Source organism: Myotis yumanensis, unplaced genomic scaffold (assembly GCF_028538775.1).
Source record: "Myotis yumanensis isolate MYYU_CA2020_CCGP unplaced genomic scaffold, mMyoYum1.0.hap1 SCAF_14, whole genome shotgun sequence".
In the NCBI taxonomy this organism is placed as follows: domain Eukaryota; kingdom Metazoa; phylum Chordata; class Mammalia; order Chiroptera; family Vespertilionidae; genus Myotis; species Myotis yumanensis.
Window position 1 is genome coordinate 44,325,371 of NW_027223765.1, and position 23,533 is coordinate 44,348,903.

General features: G+C 37.4%; 1 protein-coding gene across 1 annotated transcript; it reads right to left on the reverse strand.

The window, feature by feature from the left end:
- Positions 1-203: 203 nt before the first annotated feature.
- ARF4 (ARF GTPase 4) lies at positions 204-21,308 on the reverse strand. Its single transcript, XM_070390830.1, has 6 exons — positions 20,962-21,308; positions 14,065-14,145; positions 13,296-13,405; positions 8,488-8,559; positions 5,516-5,641; positions 204-3,564 (listed from the first exon to the last, which is right to left on the reverse strand). The coding sequence occupies exons 1-6, from the start codon at positions 21,026-21,028 to the stop codon at positions 3,478-3,480; spliced, it is 543 nt and encodes a 180-aa protein (XP_070246931.1). The 5' UTR covers positions 21,029-21,308; the 3' UTR covers positions 204-3,477.
- Positions 21,309-23,533: the final 2,225 nt, after the last annotated feature.

Consider the following 23,533-nt stretch of genomic DNA (forward strand, 5'->3'; position numbering starts at 1 on the left):
AAAAACTGGAAGTCTCAGTGAATGAAACACTGATGATCTGGAAAATTAAGATAACATTTCACTTAAATTTTATTTTCAATCAAGAATATATAAGGGGAAACCCCACAGAAACAAATATGCTACAAAATATCAAGATACTACATTACAGAAAAGCAACTAAGTGGTTAGACAATAGACAATGGGGGATATTATGGACTTTTATAAAAAATGCTTATTGGACAGAGAGAAAACAGATAATGGTTCTATCAACTCTGATGCTGCTAGTCAGCCTTTAAAAGAACTACAATTCCTCTTCAGTTTCTCTATTAACATACTTATTTGCCAGAATACTTTTTAAATCTAGGAATATAATCAATTGTTCTATGTATAATAGAGGTCACAGAGACCTCTTATTGATTGACCAATACTAAGTTTAACATTGTGTGAACAGTAAGCATTAAATCTTTTTTGTTGTTGTTAATCCTTACCCGAGGATATTTTTTCCATTGATTTTTAGAGACGAAGTCGGGAAGGGAGAGAAAAACATCAATGTAAGAGAGACACTGATTTGTTGCCTCCCACACTTGCCCCTAACAGGGCTAGTGAATCAAACCTAACCCTGGGCACATGCCCTTGAATGTAAGTCACTGGAGATCGAACTCTAGACTCTAACCATTGAACAACATCAGCCAGGGCAAGCATTGAATCTTTTATTTTTTTTAATATATTTTATTGATATTTTACAGAGAGGAAGGGAGAGGGAGAGTTAGAAATATCGATGAGAGAGAAACATCGATCAGCTGCCTCCTGCACACTCCCTACTGGGGATGTGCCCGCAACCAAGGTACATGCTCTTGACCGGAATTGAACCTGGCACCCTTCAGTCTGCAGGCCAACGCTCTATCCACTGAACCAAGCCGGTCAGGGAAGCATTGAATCTTGATAGTGTATTTTATAAAAAGTACTGCATATGGCCCTGGCTGGTTTTTACCAGTGGGTAGAGCACCAGCCTTCGGACTGAAGGGTTCCGAGTTCAATTCCAGTCAAGGGCACATGCCCAGGTTGCAGGCTTGATCCTCAGTAGGGGGTGTGCAGGAGGCAGTCGACCAATGACTCCCTCTCATCACTGATGTTTCTCTCTCTGAAATCAATAAAAATATATTTTTTAAAAAAATACTGCATATGTCAACTAATTAGGATAGTGATAGTGATTTTGCTTGCATTTACTGCAAAAAACATAGGGAAAAGCACTTAGGTATTCTCTCTTAATTTATTCATTTTTCCAAGTTTACTCCTATTTGGAAAAAAAAAAGAATTTCTCAATTTGATTAAAAAAACTAAAAAAAAAAAAAAACGACCCTGATTAGGGATAAAGTAAAATTTTGGGGGGTAAAAAACATACCAAGTTAATACTTTCTTAAAAAAAAAAAAAAGGCGGGTGGGGGCAGGGGAAGGGAAGTCTTCCTAATCTTTTTTTTTTAAAACCCATTTCGTGAAAATTAAGCAATTTTAGTTTCTTAATGCAGTCATTTCCAACAATGATAGAACCCCCTTACAACACAATTAACATTGTATGAATTTTCTTTACTCCCTTTCTTTGACTTACTTGGCTTAATTTTAAAATAATACAGTGGTAATTTAACTGTGATCCTACACTGAACCTACTGAAGTTTAATCTCTTGAACCCCATAAAGCTACACATACTACTAGATCTTAGTTTTAACCAACAAGAAATGATACCTTTCTTATTTGGAGAGAAGAGAAAACTCATCTGATGGGCTAGGAAAGTTGCACTTATATCAAAGTGACAGGTTAAACACACGCTTTATCCCAGTAACCTGTTTGACAATCAACTACTTAATTCCAATTTCTTTTCAGTTGAACCAGTACTTTTTGTTGTTGTTGTTAACTATTCAAAACTATACATTATTTTACAAGCATGTGCTTGGTTTTGAAAATAAAATTTCAATCCACAAATTTACCAAAATCTATGCAAGCCATTAACAATCATAAAAAATCAAGGTTTATAAAATACAAAGAAATTTAGACTATAGACAAAAACTAAGTTATTCATAAGGTTACCAAGTGGAGTCCCTAATAACTTAATAGATGTAGTTAATGAGGTATATACCTTTATTGCCTTATTCACAAAAACTTAGTCACATGTAATCTCTCTGAAGTTTCGAAATTCGTGAAGCAGAAAAGTGCTGTTACCTTTTTTCTTCTATGTAGAAAAGCAACATCAATAATAGTCTATGTATTCTGCCATGAAACAGCACTTAAATTTTTTTAACCTTAGCTGTAAAGCAAGCACATGCATACATGCTTTTGGGGCAGTTCATTTTGTTATAGCTTTTTATTCTTGATCTGTTTTTAGAAATGTACAGTGTCAAAAATGGTATTTTTTCAAATAAAACTAAATTTTAAACGTTGCTTCCCCACTCTGTCATACACACGATAGCAACACAAACTTTATTTTCATTTTAAACAATTAATAAATTTCACTGGGATCTGTATTATTATTCACAGTGTAAAGTATGTAAATCAACTTTACTAAATAAAAAATCCATGTCAAACATCTTTAAAACTCAAAAAGAACACACACAAATATATATTTTATCATTTTATTAGGAATAATTCCAAATGGGTTATGAAGAAAACTTATTCATTTGAGTTTGATGAGTTTTCCAAAAACTCTTAATGAAGATATGTTCACCAATAAACAATAAAACATCAGCAGAACTATCATATACTGGGCAAAGAGTCAGGCTGATACCAAAAGCAACATGCAACATAAAAAAGATACAATATAAAGAAAGACAATCTGCTGGGTATTAAAAATCATCTCCATATGAACTCTTTGCTACCAGCATAGAATTAATTAGCTATTGAATCCAAACCACACCAAGGTAAGCTTGGCTGATGGAAGCCAGGAGTCATAATCGGGGGGAGAGAAGGGAGGAGTAATAAGTTCCTCAGTGCAAGAGATCTCAATAGTGTTTTGGAGCATTTCCCTGGCTGGTACAAGCAGTATTAGAAAATCTTTTTGGCAAGGGAGGAAAATAAATACAAATGGAATGCTACACTTTATTTTTAAATCAGCAGACTGTCCCAGGAATGATAAAGGTATCAGTAAAGTAGCAAAGGGATAACTTTAAAACATTATTTTTTGTGGTCTCAAAAAACATTCAAAACGGATTTATTTAAAGGTGTCACAATAGCTAAGTTCAGGCATTTAGGCTTAAGGGAAGTAAAATTAAAAGAGGACACTTTTTTCCCCCAAGTTAAAGATAATTTCTTTAAAACCAAGCATATTGCTAAAGTGCAACATTTATACTTGGTAAACAATAATTGGCAACAAAATAAGTTTAAACGCTGTAATATTATGCCCAAACCAGTCCCAGATACTGTTTAATAACCAAGATGCAAACTAATTTTGTTGTAACAAGCCTAGACAAATTCTATCCAACATGTCCTTGATTAGATATCCAGTTTCATTTAACGTTTTGAAAGCTCATTTGACAGCCAGTCAAGTCCCTCATACAGACCAGTTCCTTGTGTAGCACAAGTGGCTTGAACATACCACTACAAAGAAAAAAAACAAGAAAATACGTGATTAACATGAGACTATGTATAACACAGAGTTTCAAATTTCTGAATCAGAAGATTATTTTCCCCCAATTGCTTAGGGGTATTATTTAGCCAGCAGTTTCCATAAACATACAGAAAAAAAGAAAACATAAGCCCGGCAGTGTTGCTCAGTGGTTGAGTGTCAACCCATGAACCAGGAGTTCACAGTTCGATTCCCGGTCAGGGCACATGCCCAGGTTGCAGGCTCTATCCCCAGTAAGGGGTGTGTAAGAGGCAGCTAATCAATGATTCTCATCATTGATGTTCTATCCCTCTCTCTGAAATCAGTTTTTTTAAACAAAGGAAACAAAATACATAAAACCATAGGAATAAATGAGTAAATACATTAAAGTTTTACTCAAGTGATTATTTTTATATTTAATGATCTCAGTAAGTGTATATATAGATTGGGAGTTCTCTCATAACTCTTGCTTCTCAAAAAACTCCTCTCACATTTAAAGCTACTTCTACCCACACATTAAATTTAACCAACTATCTACTACTTAATCTAAAAAGAACATTCGTGGGAAGATTAGTAACAAATAAACTACCCACCTATTCCTTATAACCCTCTTATTTCCCACTTTTTAAAAAAGTTCAGAATATAGGAGGCAAAAATTTTTGGAGTATGGGCTTGTTGGTATTTTTAGAGACATGCTTTTCAGATAATTTCATTATCTTTAGTCTTATGCATTCCAGAAAGTTCTACTTTTTAAAATTGGTAATGAATCTTTTCTCTAGTAACTCTATGTACTGCCATGAAAAGTTACAAATACAAAAAGACTTAGAAATCAATTTAATTATCTATAAGGGATAATTTATTTTTATTAATTTCTTTATTCACGTTTTATTTTGCCTTAAAGACCTTGTTTTAATATTGCAACACCACTGAAAGTATACAATGTTGCCAAGTATTATTTGAATATCAAACACCCCAGAAGGCTGGGAAAAGGCATAAATTCATATCATAGCATGGAAAACTGGTATCCTTTGCAGTTTATTTTATTTAAATCAGCCTGGAACATCTCAAACAGTCTTTACATTATTGCCACAGTACAGTATTTGCCTTGCTGACAAGCTAATAAAAAACTATTGTAAAGCACAAGCCACACTAATAGTTTGTGATATCATGTTTACATATAAAACTGCATGTTGTGTTTTGCCGATATTTAAATCACAGATATAAAATAAGCTGTTAGAGAGGGAATATTTCTTGTAATTTTAAATTAAAAACTTAGAGAGATAGAAACATCGATGAGAAAGGAACATCATCTATAGGCTGCCTCCTGCACACTCCCTACTGGGGGTTGAGCCCACAATCTGGATATGTGCCTGGACCAGGAATTGAACCAGCAACCTTCTTGGTTCCTGGGTCAACACTCAACCTCTGAGCCACACCAGCCGGGTGCCCCACAAGCTTTTGATATTACGGTACAAAACAATATCATCTAAAATATGGCTCCTAAAAACAAAATTACAAATTATTTGCCTGTTATTTAAAAGATATAAAATTTAAAATATCAATAATTTTTTAGTATTACAATTTATATACAGCAATTTTCTACATATTTATCAATACTAAAAATTTTGAGGATAAAGTTAACAAACATTAAATAAAATAAAGATATTTATTTAAATCTTTAGATCCTTAACGAATATTTATTAAAAGCTAAAAAAATGGAGAAGGTACCAGCATTCTCTAAAGTAAAACTGAACAAATTTATAACGGTATGAAATAATGCCTGAAAGGGGTCATATTTGTGTAAGCAAGAGTAAACTATAGTAAAATAATGTGTTCATTATCTGCTCAAAGGGGACAACTAGCTAATAAATTTTTAAACTAAATATAAAACAATTATCCTAATAAGACTAATAGTCAAGAAATTAATATAAGCCAAATACTTACTGTTCTGTTACGAAGAGACTGAAGACCTAATTTATCTGTCATTTCACTGATGGCCATAGCATTTGGCAAATCCTGTTTATTTGCAAAAAGCAGCAACACTGCATCTTGCAACTCATCTTCCTGAAGCTGAAAATAAAAGCTAAGACATTAACAACTATAAAACTGGAATTCAATCATTGTAACAAACTAAATAGAACACTGTCTTCCTATATATATTATTTATAAAATATCAACCCAATTTCTCTACATAAAGTTAAGGTATTCCTACAAGTTAAATCTCTTATCCTTCAGTTGTTGAGGGGTTTCTTCCAGTACTTATACATATTTTATTGTAAGTATGCCTATGCTATTTTTTAAATATACTTTTTATTGTTGACAGTATTACAGATATCTCCCATTTTCCCCTCCTATACCCCTTTCCACCCAGCCTCTACTCCCTTAGACCCGTCGTCGGGAAACTGCAGCTCGAGAGCCACATGCGGCTCTTTGGCCCCTTGAGTGTGGCTCTTCCTAAGCCTTAGGAGTACCCTAATTAAGTTAATAACAATGTAACTACCTATATAGTTTAAGTTTAAAAAATTTGGCTCTCAAAAGAAATTTCAATCGTTGTACTGTTGATATTTGACTCTGTTGACTAATGAGTTTGCCGACCACTGCCCTAGACCGTCACCCACACTATTGTCTGTGTCCAAGTGCTATGCATAGAAGTATTTAAGTTCTCTGGTTTATCTTTTCTCATCCCCCCTCCTCCCACCCAGAGATACGTCAGTTTGTTCCATGCCTCCATCCTCTAGTCTTATTTTGTTGGTAAATTCATTTTGTTCATTAGATTCCACAAATAAGTGAAATCATGTGGTATTTGTCTTTCTCTGACTGGCTTATTTCACTTAGCATAATAGTCTTCAGTTCCATCCATGCTGTCTCAAAGGGTAAGAGACCCTTCTTTTTTACAACTGCATATTTCATTATGTAAATATGACAGATTTTCTGTTGTTAATCCTCACCCAAAGATATTTTCCCATTGATTTTAGAAAGTGGAATGGAGGGGGAGAGATACATAGAGAGAAACATTCAGATGAGAGAGACACATCAATTGGTTACCTCCGACACATGCCCCAACCTGGCTGGGGGATTGAGCCTGCAACCAAGGCATGTGCCCTTGACCTGAATCAAACCCGGAACCCTTCAGTCCAGAGGCCGACCATCTATTTACCGAACCAAACTGGCTAGGGTGTAACACAGCTTTTTTTTTTTTTATCCGTTCCTCTACTGATGGGCATTTGGGCTGTTCCCAAATCTTAGCTATTGTAAAGAAGGCTGCTATGAACATAGAGGTGCATATATTCTTTCTGATTGGTGTTTCAGGGGTTTTAGGATATATTCCCAGAAGTGGGATCTTATCCTTCAGTTTTTAAATCCTGAGCAAATAATTATATGCCTTCAAGTAAAGCAAAACTTTTTCAAGCTAACCATGCTATACTCCATTAAGGTAAAACATTTATTCAGTCTTCATGATCATACATTGAGGGTAAGACTGGCAAGGACAAGAAACACATATGGCAATAAATATTTATGACAGGATCTTATGGTACTTAGAAGAACTATTTAGATTAATGATTCTTTTTGGACTTTTATCCTTTCCAGCCAGCTGGACTAGACAACAGTGCGACAACAATACAATGATTAGGGTATTAACAATGTCATAAAAAATGCAAGAATACCACCAAAAGTAGAAAGCCAGTAAAAATGAGATTCTGATACATGATACAATATGAATCTCGAAAACTTATGCTCAGTGAAAAGTAACGAAAATTTTAAAAATTAACAAAAGACCACATATTGCATGATTCCAATTATATAAATGTCCAGAATAGGCATATGTATATAGAGACATAAAGAAGATTAGTGGATGTCAGAGCTAGGGGTGTAGGGTAGAGTGGGGAATAAATAATAAATGTTCTATTTCTTTATGAGCCAATGAAAATGTTCTAAAATTAGACTGTGGTAACGGTTGTAAACTAATAACCACTAACTTGTGCATTTCAAATGAGTGAAGTTCATGGCATGTGACTTTTATCTCAAAACTATTTACAAAAAGAGAAGAAGGGGTGATATGTAACTCATCAGACAAAAGAAGAAAAAAACCACCCCAGCAGTTATTTAGTTACACATACACTGACAAAATGGTTTTACAGATTGCAATAGATGAGAATTAAGATTTCATTTCAGTAAATGTTTTATGGCCATAATTTGAAACCATGGCAAGTTTCCTCAACAACCCCACCCGCCCTGGCTTTTTAGCAAACAGACAAATGAAAACATTAACCCAATATATAGCCAGGCCAAGATGCCACTGTCAACCAAAATCCTACTACCTTCCCCCGGATTCTTAATCATGGTTACTATTACAAATCATTTCAAAGTATACATTGTAGGCACAATATAGAAAAAACTAAACCCAATGACCTTAGGAGCAAGGAATCTGAACCAGCATCCTACCCATAAAGTATCAGAACTACCAATTTTATACCTATAAAATAAGACTGGACTAATGTAAACACCCTCAATCAGAGAGATGCATCAAAAGCAGTCATGGAGCATTCTAAAAACAAGCTGGGCTTTTTCTCCTAGCCTACTACGTAGATTCTCTTCTGTGTCTGTGGTTTTTTAAAAAAAATTCTATAGGAGATTTTTATATGCATTCTTTTTTTTTCTTTATTGATTATGGTACCACATATGTGTCCTTATCCCCCCCCATTTCCGCCCCTCTGCCCCCCTCTCATGCCCTCACCCCCTGGTGTCTGTGTCCATATATGCATTCTTAAGAACCTGTGATGATAGTTCTTTCTCCCCTAAAAAGTCTCATTTGTGTAATCTAATCACAGTTAAAATGTGCCAACCACTGACATCACCACTGTCACCTAGAAAAAAATGCATCCTGGAAATGATAAATTAAAAAAATATATTCTTACCATTTTTTGCAGCTCTTCAGCTCCTTCCTGAATTCTTTCACGATCATTGCTATCTACCACAAAAATAAGACCCTGAAAAAAATTGTTTAAATAAATTATGACAGTTAAATTTAAAAAACACACTAAATATGAAACACAAGCATAAGCAGCAAAACCATATCAAGAGCTAAATGTTGAGAAGAAAATGTCCCATTATTTTAAAAAAATGGAAAAAGAACAGGGCTCTAAGTCCTGAAAACAAATTTGAGCACTATTTTTTACTTCAACATTTGAAATTTTATTTTAAATCAAAAGAAATGACACTCTTAACCAAATGAAATCTTTTCTTAGTTGTGCCAAGACTAAATTTTACCCCACTCCCTTCCTTCCCTGTGCCCTTGCATGTTTTAAGTCCAGATAAATTTAAGTAACAAAATGGCCACAAGTGGGGACAAAAGGAAAAGAATAAGCCAAAGATTCATAAATTTACTAACTGGATTTTTTGAAAGTACACAGTGCTTAAAAAAAAAAAAAAAAAAAAAGCCCTAACCGGTTTGGCTCAGTGGATAGAGCGTCGGCCTGTGGACTGAAAGGTCCCAGGTTCGATTCCGGTCAAGGGCATGTACCTTGGTTGCAGTCACATCCCCAGTTGGGGGTGTGCAGGAGGCAGCTGATCGATGTTTCTCTCTCATCGATGTTTCTAACTCTCTATCCCAGTCCCTTCCTCTCTGTGAATAATCAATAAAATATATTTAAAAAAAAAAAAAAAAAAGAGGGAGAAGAGGCATGCTTCATCAGGAAAACTTAGCCTTGCTCCAGAATGTTGCCCACCAACTCAATCAGGGTAAGGAAGTTTTAAGCAAAACATATCTAAAATTCATGGTTGACTTGATGAAACAAGAAATACTTAATAAGAAGGAAGGTAGTAATCATTCTTAAAGATATTTACAAATATTAGAATTTTATACTACGAAAGAAATGGAATTGGGAAGCAGTTCTTTGAATTAAGACTTTTCTAAAAACTTTCAAATGGGAAAATATAAAAAAGTTTTCAACTTGAGAGGGCAGATTAATTTTATAGCTTTATTAAAATCTATTCCTATTAATACAAAAGTGATTACTTTGAATGTTCTCCCCACAACCCTGATCACAGAATATTTATGATCATGTGTCACTTTTATCAGAAACTGTCTTGTGTTATTACTTATGTAAGTAACTAGATTAAATCCACTGAGGACAAAGGTCTACATCACTTTGTATTTACTCCTAAGTATTACACTGAGTTTGCCAGGGTACTTAATAGTTATTTTAGGCTATGGATGTTAAATGACATAGTATTTTGATCTAGCAACTTTCAAACCCATTTCCTTTATGTCTGTTAGAAACCATCCTTTTTATATACATTTTTTAAAAATTGATTTCAGAGAGGAAGAGAGGAGAGAAACATCAATAATGAGAGAAACATAGATTGGCTGCTTCCTGTACACCTCCTACTGGGGATTGAGCTTGAAACCCATGCATGTGCCCTGACAGGGAATCGAACCCTGACCTCCTTTTCATAGGTTGATGCTCAACCACCGAGCAACATTGGCCAGGTGTAAACAATCATTTTAAACATCCTAACCTTTAAAAAAAATTTTGGTACTAGGAGAGCCAGTATGGCATAGTATAAAGATACCCAAATTCAGATCTCAGCACTACTTACTAGTTATCCCCTCTAGAAGAGTTAATACCTCTAAAATGATCTACTTTTTTTCTGTACTATCAACCCATTTTTATTGTTTTAAAACATAAGTAATGCTATCAGTCCCAAAATAGTATTATTGAGAGGGAGAATTATTTTAGAAATAAAGTATGTTATTCACTTCCTTGGACAGCCTAGAATCAAGAGTGTAGAAAATGCCCTGACTGGTTTGGCTCAGTGGATAGAGCGTCAGCTTGCGGACTGAAAGGTCCCAGGTTCAATTCCAGTCAAGGGCATGTACCTTGGTTGCGGGCACATACCCAGTAGGGGGTGTGCAGGAGGCAGCTGATCGATGTTTCTCTCTCATCGATGTTTCTGACTCTCTATCTCTCTCCCTTCCTCTCTGGAAGAAATCAATAAAATATACTTTAAAAAAAAAAGTGTAGAAAAGGTAAAATTCTAAAAATAGGTCTGGCTATTATAAGATTACTTAAATGGCTAAATATTTATTTAATTGTTTAGAACAAAATAGTTGGAATTATCTAGTGAGGGAAGGGGAATTTACTACAATAAACACTGTGTCCTGGATTGTTAACACAAGTTAAAATCATGGCATCAGTTTCTTTTAAATTTTATAGCTGAAAGAACTGGTCAGGAGTGCTGGCAAATCTAGCTGTAACAGCTTAGCTGTTATTATCAAGTAACACATAAAGCTTTCTCCAGCAGGCATGAGGTCCCTAGGAAGAAGTACTTGGACTTTTGATTTAAGGTAATCCAAAGAGGTCAGGAATGGATCTAATCTCAAATTAAGACCTTGTAACTAACTTGCACATGCTGGGAAGCCCTTGAAATGGGCATGGCAGAGTATCTCTTTGATAAGCACACCCTGGGAGACAGTGCTGACAGCTAAGCCTTAGGCTGGCTTCCCAGTCACAGGGGTGACTTCCCTGGTCACCAAAGCAGTACATGCATGTTGGAGTTACCTTCCCTTTTCTATAACTTGTACCAAATCATTCATTCATGTCTTTCATTTGTACCATTCCTTCAAATAAAGTAATTTGGTACCTACCCTCGCCCCATAAAAAAAAAGATCTCAAAGTAAACTACCAAGCATGCTAAACAAATCTAGGGATAAAACCAGGGCTACCCTTGGTTAAAAATTATAAGGCTTAAGATTAACAAAGTTTTACTTCGCACATAATTTTACTTCAAAAACATGTTCCCTAAATGAAATACCTATGACTTACTTTAAAATAATCCTAAAGGTGAAGTACACTACAGAGGAGTACTGATTAAACAATATAGCCATAGCCTAATAACTGAAGATAATTAATAGTTATGTGGGAGTTTATTATGTTACTCTCTCTCTCCTTTTGGGTATATTTGAAAATTTCCAAAATAAGATTTATTTTTAAAGCATATGACTCATCAAAATACCTTTTCTAACCACAGCTATGCTAATGAACAGAAACATAATCTTTTAAAGAAGAAGAGGGAAATAGAAACATCGATGATGAGAGAGAATTATTGATTGGCTGCCTCCTGCATGCCCCCTACTGGGGATGGAGCCCAAAACCCAGACATATACTCTGACTGAGAAACCATGACCTCCTGGTTCATAGGTGGATGCTCAACCACTTAGCAACCCGGCTGGGCACATTCTTATTTTTAAATAAATAAACAAGCTACTTACTTAACAGGATATACTACTTAAACCTGGTTGCTAGGGTATTCACTGCCACCTGGTGGCAATGTACCTCACTTGTATACAATGTTATAAGAGCTGGAGACCAAGAATAACTGCTATCTGCAAATCTTAAACATAGGAAGTGCATGTTAACATCGCACATTACTTCGGAAACACAGCAGAGTTGGAAGCAGGTTAAATAGAAATGTAGAACAAGAACCAGCTCTCCAGTCTTAGGTAAGTCATTCCAAGCTTCAGTTTCCTTACATATAAGAGTAAGACTAGAGCAGTGGTTTTCAAGAGGGAGCAATTTAGGTTGTTGCAATTGGGTTGGGGGGAAGGAGGGTACTGCTACGGCACCTAGTGGGTAGAAGCCAGGAATGCTGCTAAACATCCTACCATGCAAAAGAGAGCTCTCCCTTCACCCAACAACAGAATTGTTCCGCCCGAAATGTCAACAGTGCTGCTGTTGAATTACTCTGTACTAGAGCCTTGTTCTGCAAAGTAAGATCTCAAACAGCAGCATCAGAACCACTACCTGGAACTTGCTAGAAACCTCAGGTGTTACTTAGCCAAGCCCTAGTGAATTGATCTGTATTTTAACAAAGACCCAGATAATTAATAGGCATATTAAAGTTTGAGAAGCACTACTAATGCCTAGTTTATAGTCCCAGAAACTCTGATTCAAGTGGTCTGGAGTTCAGGACTTTAGGATTTTGAAAGCTCCCCAAGTTACTCCAATGTGCAGCCAAATTAAGAACTTCTGCGCTAATGTCTCTTCCATGTGTTATTTACATATACTACACAGTAATGTAAAACTATCTTACAAATCAACAGGGCAGATTAACCTTAATATATTTTTGTAATGCCATTTTTTTTAGAATTTTTTTAAATTCTCACCTGAGGATTTATTTTTGATTTTGAGAGAGAGAGAGAGAGAGAGAGAGAACATCAATGTGAGAGAAACATCAATCGGTAACTTCCTGTGCACACCCCAAATGGAAATTGAACCAGCAACCTTTTGGTGTAGGGAACATGCTCCAATCAACAGAGCCACCCGGCCAGGGTTGTAATGTATTTTAGTAAAGTAAACAATTAACTGGGGTAAATGAAGAAAGATTGTCTTACATTCATTAAAAACTATAATGACAGAAAGTTATACATATCTTACTTTCTAGACTAAGAATGAAACCAATAGAACTACTGCTGAAACAGCTAATTCAATCTTGAGAATAATCCACACACTTAAAAATATTACTATGACAGCTATGTAACTCTTCCACCCTCAGTAATTTAGCCTCAAAAGCTTGAGAGTTCACTGACGAATATGGTAGTGATAAGAAGAATGCCAACTCATATAGTAAACACCAACAGCCAGTTAAACAGTAAATATTAACATAAATTTTAGAGCATGAAACCTATAAAGAAAAGTTATAAAAAATGTATAGCATTCCTTACCTGGGTGTTCTGGAAATAATGCCTCCAGAGAGGCCTTATTTTATCTTGACCACCAACATCCCATACTGTGAAACAAATGTTCTTATATTCTACTGTTTCCACATTAAAACCTACAAAGAGAAAAACCAAAAAGACTGTTGTGCACAATGTCATTAAGAAAATAAACCCCTTTAATTGTGGAATTATCTCAAAATTGCTTTTTTAAAGTCCCACTAAATAATAAACAAACTTAAAAATCAAGGAGTTATAATGATGAATGCATGTCATTGTACATCTGTTTAGACAGAATGTACACCAAAAGTGAACCCAAAGGTAAAAACTATGGACCTTGCGTGATTATGACATGAAAATGTAGGTTCATCAACTGTAACAAATGTTATCACTCCAGTGCAGTGGTTCTCAACCTTCTGGCCCTTTAAATACAGTTCCTCATGTTGTGACCCAACCATAAAATTATTTTCGTTGCTACTTCATAACTGTAATGTTGCTACTGCAATGAATCATAATGTAAATATCTGATATGCAGGATGGTCTTAGGCGACCCCCGTGAAAGAGTCGTCCGACCACCAAAGGGGTCGTAACCCACAGGTTGAGAACTGCTGCTCTAGTGAGTGATGTTGACTATGGGGGAAGGGATAATTTAGGATACCTCCCAATTTTTCTGTGAAAATAAAACTGCTCTAAAAACAAAGTCTTTAAATATAAGGCAGTTTCAAAATTAAGCTCTATTCTATTTCACTTTATAATAATCACCTGTAAACTTTCTTACCAATGGTAGGAATTGTGGTGACTATCTCCCCTAACTTCAGTTTATACAGAATGGTCGTCTTGCCAGCAGCATCCAATCCAACTAGAAAAGACATCACAGGTTTTAAATCTAGACCAAAAGCACACACTAAGAAATTATTTTGCAACAAATATATAGTTTGAAAGCTAAAGTTGACTGGTCAAGGCACAAATGAGTTAGAAATAAAATCACCTCATTTCTGATTTCACTTTTTCTTTCTAGACCTAAAGAGATAGCATATAGTAGTGAAAAGAAAATAGCATCTGGCTGATTCAGGCAATAATTTCTAGATTTGCTTTGCCATAAACTAGTCAAGTGCCTTTAAACAAGTCACTTTAGGAAACTAAAGCCAGAGAAATTAGCTATAAAATAAGGACACTGGATCAGATAATTTATGATCTCCTCCAACTCGTCTGTATTATTTCTATGACCTATTACCATTTTAAAAAACACAAATTAGAAGTTGAGTAAGAACACATAAGAACAAGTGAATAAAGAATTAACTTTAAGATTAGTAAACTCAATACTATGTCCTAATCTCTTTAAATGACTTCCAAAGGAAGATAAGGCCAATTTTACTCCTGCTTACATTCATTTCAACGTCAAATGTGCAGAAATGAGAACAAAAGACTGGTTAATATGAGTTGTAAAAATGATCCTATCATATTCATCTCCAACATATGTCTAAATTCTTAAAATGCTTCCTTGAGGCATAGACAAGTGTGGAAGAATGTGGTTTCTGAAAAAAATTCATATTAAAACAAGAAGTCATACCACTTTATTACAGTGATAGTGAAGAACAAATTAAATACTTATTTTAAGTATGAATCTCTCAAAACCTGAATATTCTACATTGTTTGCTAAAGTCTTCATAAATGGAAGGAAGGTCAGTATCTAATAATCTCATTGAATGTACCATTGCTGTAAGGATATCACATTTGGCCACTTGAATTTCCACATTACCACAGATTTTGAAATTCAACTGAGTGTTGATTTAAGCAAAGATGTGTTTTAAAAATTTAAATCAAAGCAAGACTTGGCACATGAAACCAATTCTATTAAGTTTTAAAAGAAAACCAGAAATCACCTCACTTATCTAATCTACATTCCCGTGCAAGTAAGTTTAATTTTGATCAGTTACTTCAAAAACAGAACTAAAGGCTATAGGCAACTCATACTCCTACCCTTTCTGCTTTGTTCCCTATAAAGCAGGGGTGGAGAACGTCCGTATAAGGCCCTCCAAGTCATTTGGTCTGGCCCTGCCAAGGCATTAGGGATGAGTTAATTTAGCAGAAGTTGATAATTTTGTATGGCCCGTGAATGATGTTATAAATATCCAAATGGCCCTTGGCAGAAAAAAGGGTAGCTTTAAGATTTCTCTGGAAACTCTGACATCTTCAATCTTCTTATTCCTATGTCCTCTAATAAAACTTTGGTCTCTACTTCTTCATACTGGGATTCAGGTTTATTCTTTCCAAAATACTGACACTTACTAGACAGAGTGAGCAGCCCACTCTCAGCCCTCACTTATGGACATAAGAAAAATCAACTGTTACCAGGAAGAGTTTTGTTTTCTGTGTATGGAACATTACCAAAAAAATCGAAAAAACAAAACAAAACAAAACAAAAAAACAAACAAAACCACACAGGTCTTCAGCAACAATACAGAAAATGGGAATAACATATAATCTTTTCATTGTTGAAAAAAAGCTGTCTCTTGAGAGCATAAATGCCACTCTCGATTCTGATCAAATTTTAAAATAAAGCAAAAGTCCCCTTTAACTAAGTCCAAATATGATTAGGTACAAGTCAGAAGAATTGAAATTGAGATGGTGATTAGGAAAAATACTTGAGTTACAGTTTGAGAACTATGGCACATGCCACTCCTCACTGGGGTCCAAATGAACCTCATACTGCCATTTAAAAACAATGTAAATTCAAAAATATTGACAAGGAACGGGAGAAAACAGAATTATGATTATATAACTACTGTAAGTTACAGTAATCTAATTTTTATTTTAATAAAAGCTTTACACCTTCCTGTATGCATAATTACTATTCTACTTACATATTGTTAATTTTTTTGGTAACACAATAAACGTGTTACTTTCATTAAAAAAAGAACAGCCCTAGCCAGTTTGGCTCAGTGGACAGAGTGGACTAAAGGGTCTTAGGTTCGATTTCGGTTGAGGGAATGTATCTTCGTTGTGGGCTCGATCCCCAGTAGGAAGCATGCAGGAGGTAGCTGATCAATGTTTCTCTCTCATTGAGGTTTCTAACTCTCTATCCCTCTCCTTTCCTCTCTGTAAAAATCAATAAAAATATATATATATATATTTAAAAAGGAGTTTACAAAATAGTGCAACCATAGGTTTTTTAAGTAACCACGTTATTTTTAAAATAAAAACTATAAGACAATATTTAAATGACTTGCAGCCACATAGAAGTTTCTAAAATCATGAAGCTATCATTTGAGTTGAACCCAAAATGATAGTGCTACATATATATATATATATATATATGTATATATATATGCAAACCAAAAGTTTCTTTAAAAGATATTTCTATTGTAAGATTTAAGATGCACACATTAATGTTTACCATCATTTAAAATTCATTATACAGGTCTTTACTCAAAAACATGTTGGTCTAACAATATTGTGCTATTTTAATAATTTCTTAAGTTTGTACTTCCTTAATGTTCCAATGTTTGGCAATGAGACTTCTCCACAAAATGAAAATTATAACCAATTTTTAACTAGCCAAGATAAGACTCTAATCTGTACAGTCCAGTTATGTCCTCCCTCCCTCTCACCCCCATAAACAACTCACTGTATTGAAAGATACACTGGAATTACTTGTTCTCCTTACTGGACCCACACTTTGACCAAAGTGTTAGCAGCAAAACTAACCCCCAAAATCTCTGTCAATCATTAAAAAGTTTGTCTACCAAACTGTGGCAGCAAGAAATATTTATATTTTAAATTAAGATAGATTTCAATTATCTCAACTTAGAGAAAAAAACAAATGCAGAAAGGAAAAAACGGGGAAGAAAAAAAAGTAAAATTTCATATACTTTTATTTCCTTTATCTTTCAAATTTTCTTACAAAGAAGATTGAAATACAACTTCATAATAATTTAACATTGAGTGTTTACTGTGTTCCATCCATATCTCTAGGTGATTCCATTTTTATAATTTAATCCCCACAATAACCCTCAATTTTTCAGATGAAGCATCTGAGGTTCAGTAATGTCCCCAGAATCACAGGAATAATGGAGAACAGATAATTCAACCCCTGGGCCTTGTGGAGAAATTAAACCCCTCATACTAGTGGGAATGTAAAATGGCATAGCTGCTTTGGAAAACAGTTTGGCAGTTCCTCTGAATGTTGAACATAGTTAACAGGACCCAACAATTCCACTCCTAGGTATTTATTTACCCAAGAGAATAAAAAACATATGCCCACACAAAAACTTACTCACAAATGTTCATAACAGTATTATTTGTAATAGCCAAAAAGTGAAAACAACCCCATTTCCATCAAACAACCCAATTTGAACTGTAGTATATGTATACAGCAGGATTATTGTTCAGTCATAAAAAGGAATGAAGTACTGATACATGCTATAATATGGATAAACCTAGAAAACATGATGCTAAGTGAAAGAAGCTAGACACTAAAGGTCACATATTGGCCCTAGTTGGTTTGGCTCAGTGGATAGAGTGTCGGCCTGTGGACTAAAGGGTCCCAGGTTCCATTCCAGTCAGGGGCACATGCCAGGGTTGCGCTCCATCCCCAGTGGGGGGTCTGCAGGAGGTAGCTGATCAATGATTCTGGTTGCTGTTTCTAACTCTCTCTCTCCCTTTCTCTCTGAATGTTTAAAAAAAAGGTCACATATTGTATGACTCCATTATACAAAATATTCTAAGTAGACAAACCCATAGAAACAGAAAGTAAAGTAGATGAATGGTTGCAAGAGGTATTGGGGGATGGGGCAATGACAGACATTTTGGGGGTATGGGGTTTCTTTCTGGGCTGATAGAAACGTTCTAGAATTAAGAAAGTAGTGATCGTTACACAACTTTGTGAATATACTAAAAACCACTGAACTGTACATTTTAAAGGGATGAATTACATGTTTTGTGAGTTACATCTCAATTTTTAAATTAAAAACAAAACAAACAAAAACACCTAGACTGATGCCAGAGCTCTCAAATAGTATTTGCACACTGCCATTCTGCCTTTATATTCTTCTGGTGGACACAATCTATCTTAATATTTTATCTAATTACTCAGAGGTTTGACCATCAGGGGATCCTTCCTCCTAAACCTATCTGGTCCCCACCCCCCCCCCACCCCCAAAATAGTCAAAATATAAGGGAAAGGCAGAACTTAACTGGTATTAGCAATCTTTTAGAAAGGAACATTTTTCAGCTTTTCAACTGTCAAGAACTTGCAAGTTCAGAGAATAGAATTAGTAATTCCTCTATGAACACACTGGTGGTTTTCAGACATAAACAAAATGTGTGTGGGGGGGTCATTTACTGAAATTACGTATTATCAGATCAAAATATGTTGATCCTACATAAAATAGCATAATGCAGGGCTACAGGAGAGATAAAAGTTGGAAACTCTGAATTTAAGCTCATATTAGTTACAGGAGCAATTTCTCCTTCAAGGGAAAAAACTATGATTGACGGATTTCTGTCAATCTATAGTTTAAATTACTTTAAATCTGATACTGTTTTTAACTAGTTTACTGCAAGCTGTAACTTCAATCAAACACCTTTTTAAATTACTTGAACTTTTGGGAGAGTGGATATAGGAATAAAACTTAAAATTCTCCACAGTAATTTGGCAAACCAGACTCAGTAGCTGAGTATTAATTCTAATACTTGAATAGAGGCAGACATTTTGAGTGTCCATTATTTATGCTGCCACTCAGAAAGCTGAACAAAAATTTCTAAGACTTATCAAACTTTCAAATCACCTATTTCTCTATCCATCATATGGTTATACTTCATTTGATGAGTTACCTAAAAGTTGTCCTTGTGACTGAAGTATTTTTAATCAAGGAACCTAATATCCTGAAATTATAATGCAAAACAATAGCAAACCTGAGTAATAAATGAATAATTCCAAATCAGGACTTCTACGCCCTGCACAAATGCACAAAGTTAAATACTTTTCCTCTTCCATTTTCTTTCCATCATTTTTGAGAAGGGGAAGAAATGCTCCCCTAATATAGTAAAAATAGGAAAGTACTTATAGCATAATTCTACTGTTCTTTTCCCTCTTAACCTGTAGCCATCACAAAGATTAAGGAAATGAAAAACAGCAATTTACTTCCAACAATCTTCAGTAAAAGGACCAAACATACATTTCCAGGAACACAAGGTCATACTAGTTCATCTCTTTAAGGAACAGGCTGAAAATTAATTTATCACAGTCCAAAGTTCTCTCATTAACTTCGGATACTTTTTTAGACTGCCATTTTTCAGTGACTTTTAAAGCCTAAATAACATGCTTGCCCTCCTAAATTTCGTTTTCAAAAATGAAATCCGAGAAACACTTTGAAAGAGAAAATATTTTAATTTTCCTTTGTGAATGATTCATTAACAACTGTCCCATGAATTGTGAAGAAGTCAGAAGCTTAACAGAGAAGTTAAAAAAAAAGAACAAAATGTGTTTACCCTTCATCTTAATACACCTTGAAATATTACTGAACCTTGCTTTGGAAAACTTTCAAGGTTACAACTTGAAAATAAAACCTTTACCCCTTCCACTCTCTAGAAAACAGGTAATGACCCAGGTTGCAGTTTTAAAGTTAGAGGGGCACCTTTTAGCATTCCTGGGTCCATGGAGCTTAGCCACAGCGCAGACTCCCCACAGCGCTGCGCGGAAAGGGCTGCTGACTTCCCTCCAATGACAAGTCCCTTCTCCCTCCGCTGAGCAAAAAATGACCCTGAAAAGCAGGTTTCCAAAAGCCTATTTCCCAAAAGAACTAAAAAAGAACACCTTTGTAATGATTAAGAAGGCTACCCTAAAATTAAGCGTCATAAAGTTCAGTTACTGAAAACTTGTTATCGGCTTAAGAAAATTACTTTCTAAAAGTTCCTCCCCACCCCCATTAAACCTAGGGCTAATAAAACTACCAATAAAAATCAGTTTGAAAACCAAAGAGACTGAATCAAACACCTTTAGTTTTTGAGAGTGGCTAAAAGGAACATATTCATGAAAAACTCCGTTTGCAGGGCTACTAACGAGGAAAGGGAAAAATACGAAGCGGAACCCAGCGCGAAGCCAAGTTGAGCGAAGTGAGCAGAGGTCTCCGGTCGCTCCTGAACCCTCGGGCGCTCCCGGGCCACCGCGCCGAGCCGGCCACTTCCGCCCACGGCCAGCCCCGGGCTCGGCGACCGCTCGCTCGCATACCACTGGCGTGTGCAGGGTGTGCACCGGCGGAAAGGGGGGCGGGGAGGGCTGGAGTCGCTCTGCCTCCTCCCGACCGCTGCCCACACCCGGGGAAGCGGGGAGCCAGCTCGCACTCTCAGAGGGGGCCCCGCGAGATCCCAGTTCGCTTCCCCCGTATCTCCGCCCAATCTTGCTGGCCTTTCAGTGAGATCGAGGCGAGGAAGCCAAACGCAGGGGGAGGGAGCCTTGCCCACGCCGCTACAGGGCCTCCGGACAGGTCTGGGACCACCACCCACCCTTCACCCCATTGTTCCCCCTTAAGAATTCCGCCCGACCCCCAACCGCCGCCCCTCCCCCACCACGGCAAAATGAGGCAAAACCAGGCCCCGACGCCGCCGCCACCGCAGGGACCGGCGTTCCCCGACCCCCACTGGGCTCGGACTCCGCTCTCGGTCGCTCACTCACCCATCAAAATGCGCATTTGCTTCTTGCCGAAGAGGCGGGAGAAGAGGGAGGAGATGGTGAGGCCCATGGCGGTAGTTGCACTCGCGATGGGCAGGAGCAGAAGGGGTTCGGAGCTTCCCCCGGCCTTCTCTTTTCACGCTCCCGGCAAGCTGAGCGAGGAGGAGAGGCGCTAACGAAGAAAGAGGGCGGCAGGGGCGGCTCGCTAGCCGGCGCGCCGGGCGACGCTCCGGGGCCGGGATCAGCGGGGCGCGGACCTGCTCGACGACTGCCGCGGCGGCTCCGGCTCTAGAGTTAAGGCTTCGGCTGTGCCACGTCACTCGGCAGCCGCGGCGACTCCGGCAGCGGCCCGGCCCCTCCAACGCGGACAGAATCGCGTCACCGCCGGCCCATCCCCCTGCGCTTCCGGTGCTGCCCGAGCCACTGCGCCTGCGCCCGCAACGGAGGGGCCAGCTTTGCTGACGAGCATCTCCAGTCGCCGCCACCTCCGGGACGTGGCTGCAGGAAGCGGGCGAGGCCGGTTAGCACAGGCGTACTGGGGGACAAAGTCCCACAATGCCTCGCTTTGTCACTGCCAATCAGACTTTAGCGAGACCCTTCCGCCTGATAAGTGCATCCTGGAGGTTGTCATCCTTGCTTCCGGAAAGGTGGGCTGTGCCTTGCGGGTTGGGAGGCAGTTAACTTCGTTCTCTATGCCTTTTGGGCGTCGTCCTCCAATGCTACGCGTGTTGGGGATTCCCCGGTCCCACCAACGAACACGTTGCACGCGCTGGACCGGACCCATTCCCTAGTGGAGGACGAGCCGGCGGAGAGCCGGCGGCAACCGTTGAGGAAGCCAGGTCTGCGGCTTCGACCCCCCCCAGGCGAGGTCATACTGAAGATCCCTACTCCTAAGTCAAGACAAGAGAACGCCTATTTTCAACAACTATTCAGCTTTTTAAGAGAAGCCAACGAGCAAGGCTCACTTTTCTACTGTCTCCCAGAAGCATGTAAGATTGATTCCTTAAGTTGAGGAAGTGGGAAGCCTTCTCACTTTAAATATATTTATGATCTTAATGTTTTCCTGATTCAAAATAAGGCATACGTCTTGTGGGGGGAAAAAAGGTATGAAAAAACAAGTTCCCGGTAATCTCTGCCACTTCCCACATAGACCCCAATTGCTGGAGCAGTTTAGGATGCTCACCTGCTCTGAAGATCTCTTTCAATTTCAACCCCCTTGGAAATACTTCCTTGACTGACTAGATAAATCACTCCCACTCAAAGAATCATAACCGCTCTTCGTAGTTAAGACCTGACTTTTAATATTAACTATTGACAACCCTCCTTTCGCCCACTTGTCTGAAACCTTTAAAAAGGGGTATCTGAAATACTTTCAAAAATAAAGATAAATTTTTTAAAAGTAATTTAAAATAACCGTCAGTTATGAGAATGCAAATCAAAACCACAGTGATATACCAATTTGATACTGAAGAAGATGGCTAAAATAAAAAGATAACGACTGTTAAGAATGTAGATAAATCAGAACCCTCATACACTGCTGATGGAAACATAAAATGGTAAAAGAACTTTAGAAACAGTCTGGCAGTTTCTCAAAAAGTTAAGCATAGACTTTCCATTTGACTCAGTAATTCCACTCGTAGGTAGTCAAGAGAAATGAAAACATGTCCATACAAATACTCATAGCAACATTATTCATAACTAGAATTCTGGTGCATGAATTTATGCACTGGTGGGGGGTCCCTCTGCCTGGCCAGCGATCTGGCCGGCTGTGGGGAGGGACCTCAGGAGGTTGGCCAACTGGCCCAATTGGTGGGAGGGGGGAGGTGGAGGCATGGGAGGTTGGCTGTGAGAGTGCACTGACCACCAGGGGGTAGCTCCTGCATTAAGCATCTGCCCCCTGGTGGTCAGTGCACATCCTGGCTACCGTCCCATCAAGGTTGCTTAGGCTTTTATATATATATAGATAGCCCAAAGTGGAAATGACTCAAATGTCCATCAACTAGTGAGTAAACAAAATGTACTACAGTCATACAATGAATATTATTCAACAACAAAAAGGAATAAAGCACTGACATCTACAGTGGGGCCTTGACTTACGAGTGTCCCGACTAACAAGTTTTTTGAGATACCAGCTGTGTCTCAGCCGATTTTTTGCATTGAGTTGACAGAGTAATTTGAGTTAACGAGCTCCTTAACGAGCTCGGTCTCGGAATGAATTAAACTCATAAGTCAAGGCCCCACTGTACTACAAACTAGCTAAGCCTTGAGAAGTTTATACTAAGTGGTGGGAAAAATCTAGTCACAAAGGACCACATAGCCTATGATTCCATTTGTATGAAGGGTTCAGAGCAGTCAATCTATGGAGACAGCAAATTTGTGGTTGCTTAGGGGTAGGAAGGATGGGAGGCTTGGGGATTACAGCTAAAGAGTGGAGGGTTTCTTTTTGAGGTGATAAAAATGTTCTGGAATTGATGGTGGTGATGGTTACATGGTTCTATGAATTACTGGAACTAGTGAATTATAAACTTTGAATGAGGAATTGTATGGCAAAGTTGTTACCAAAAAATAAAATAAT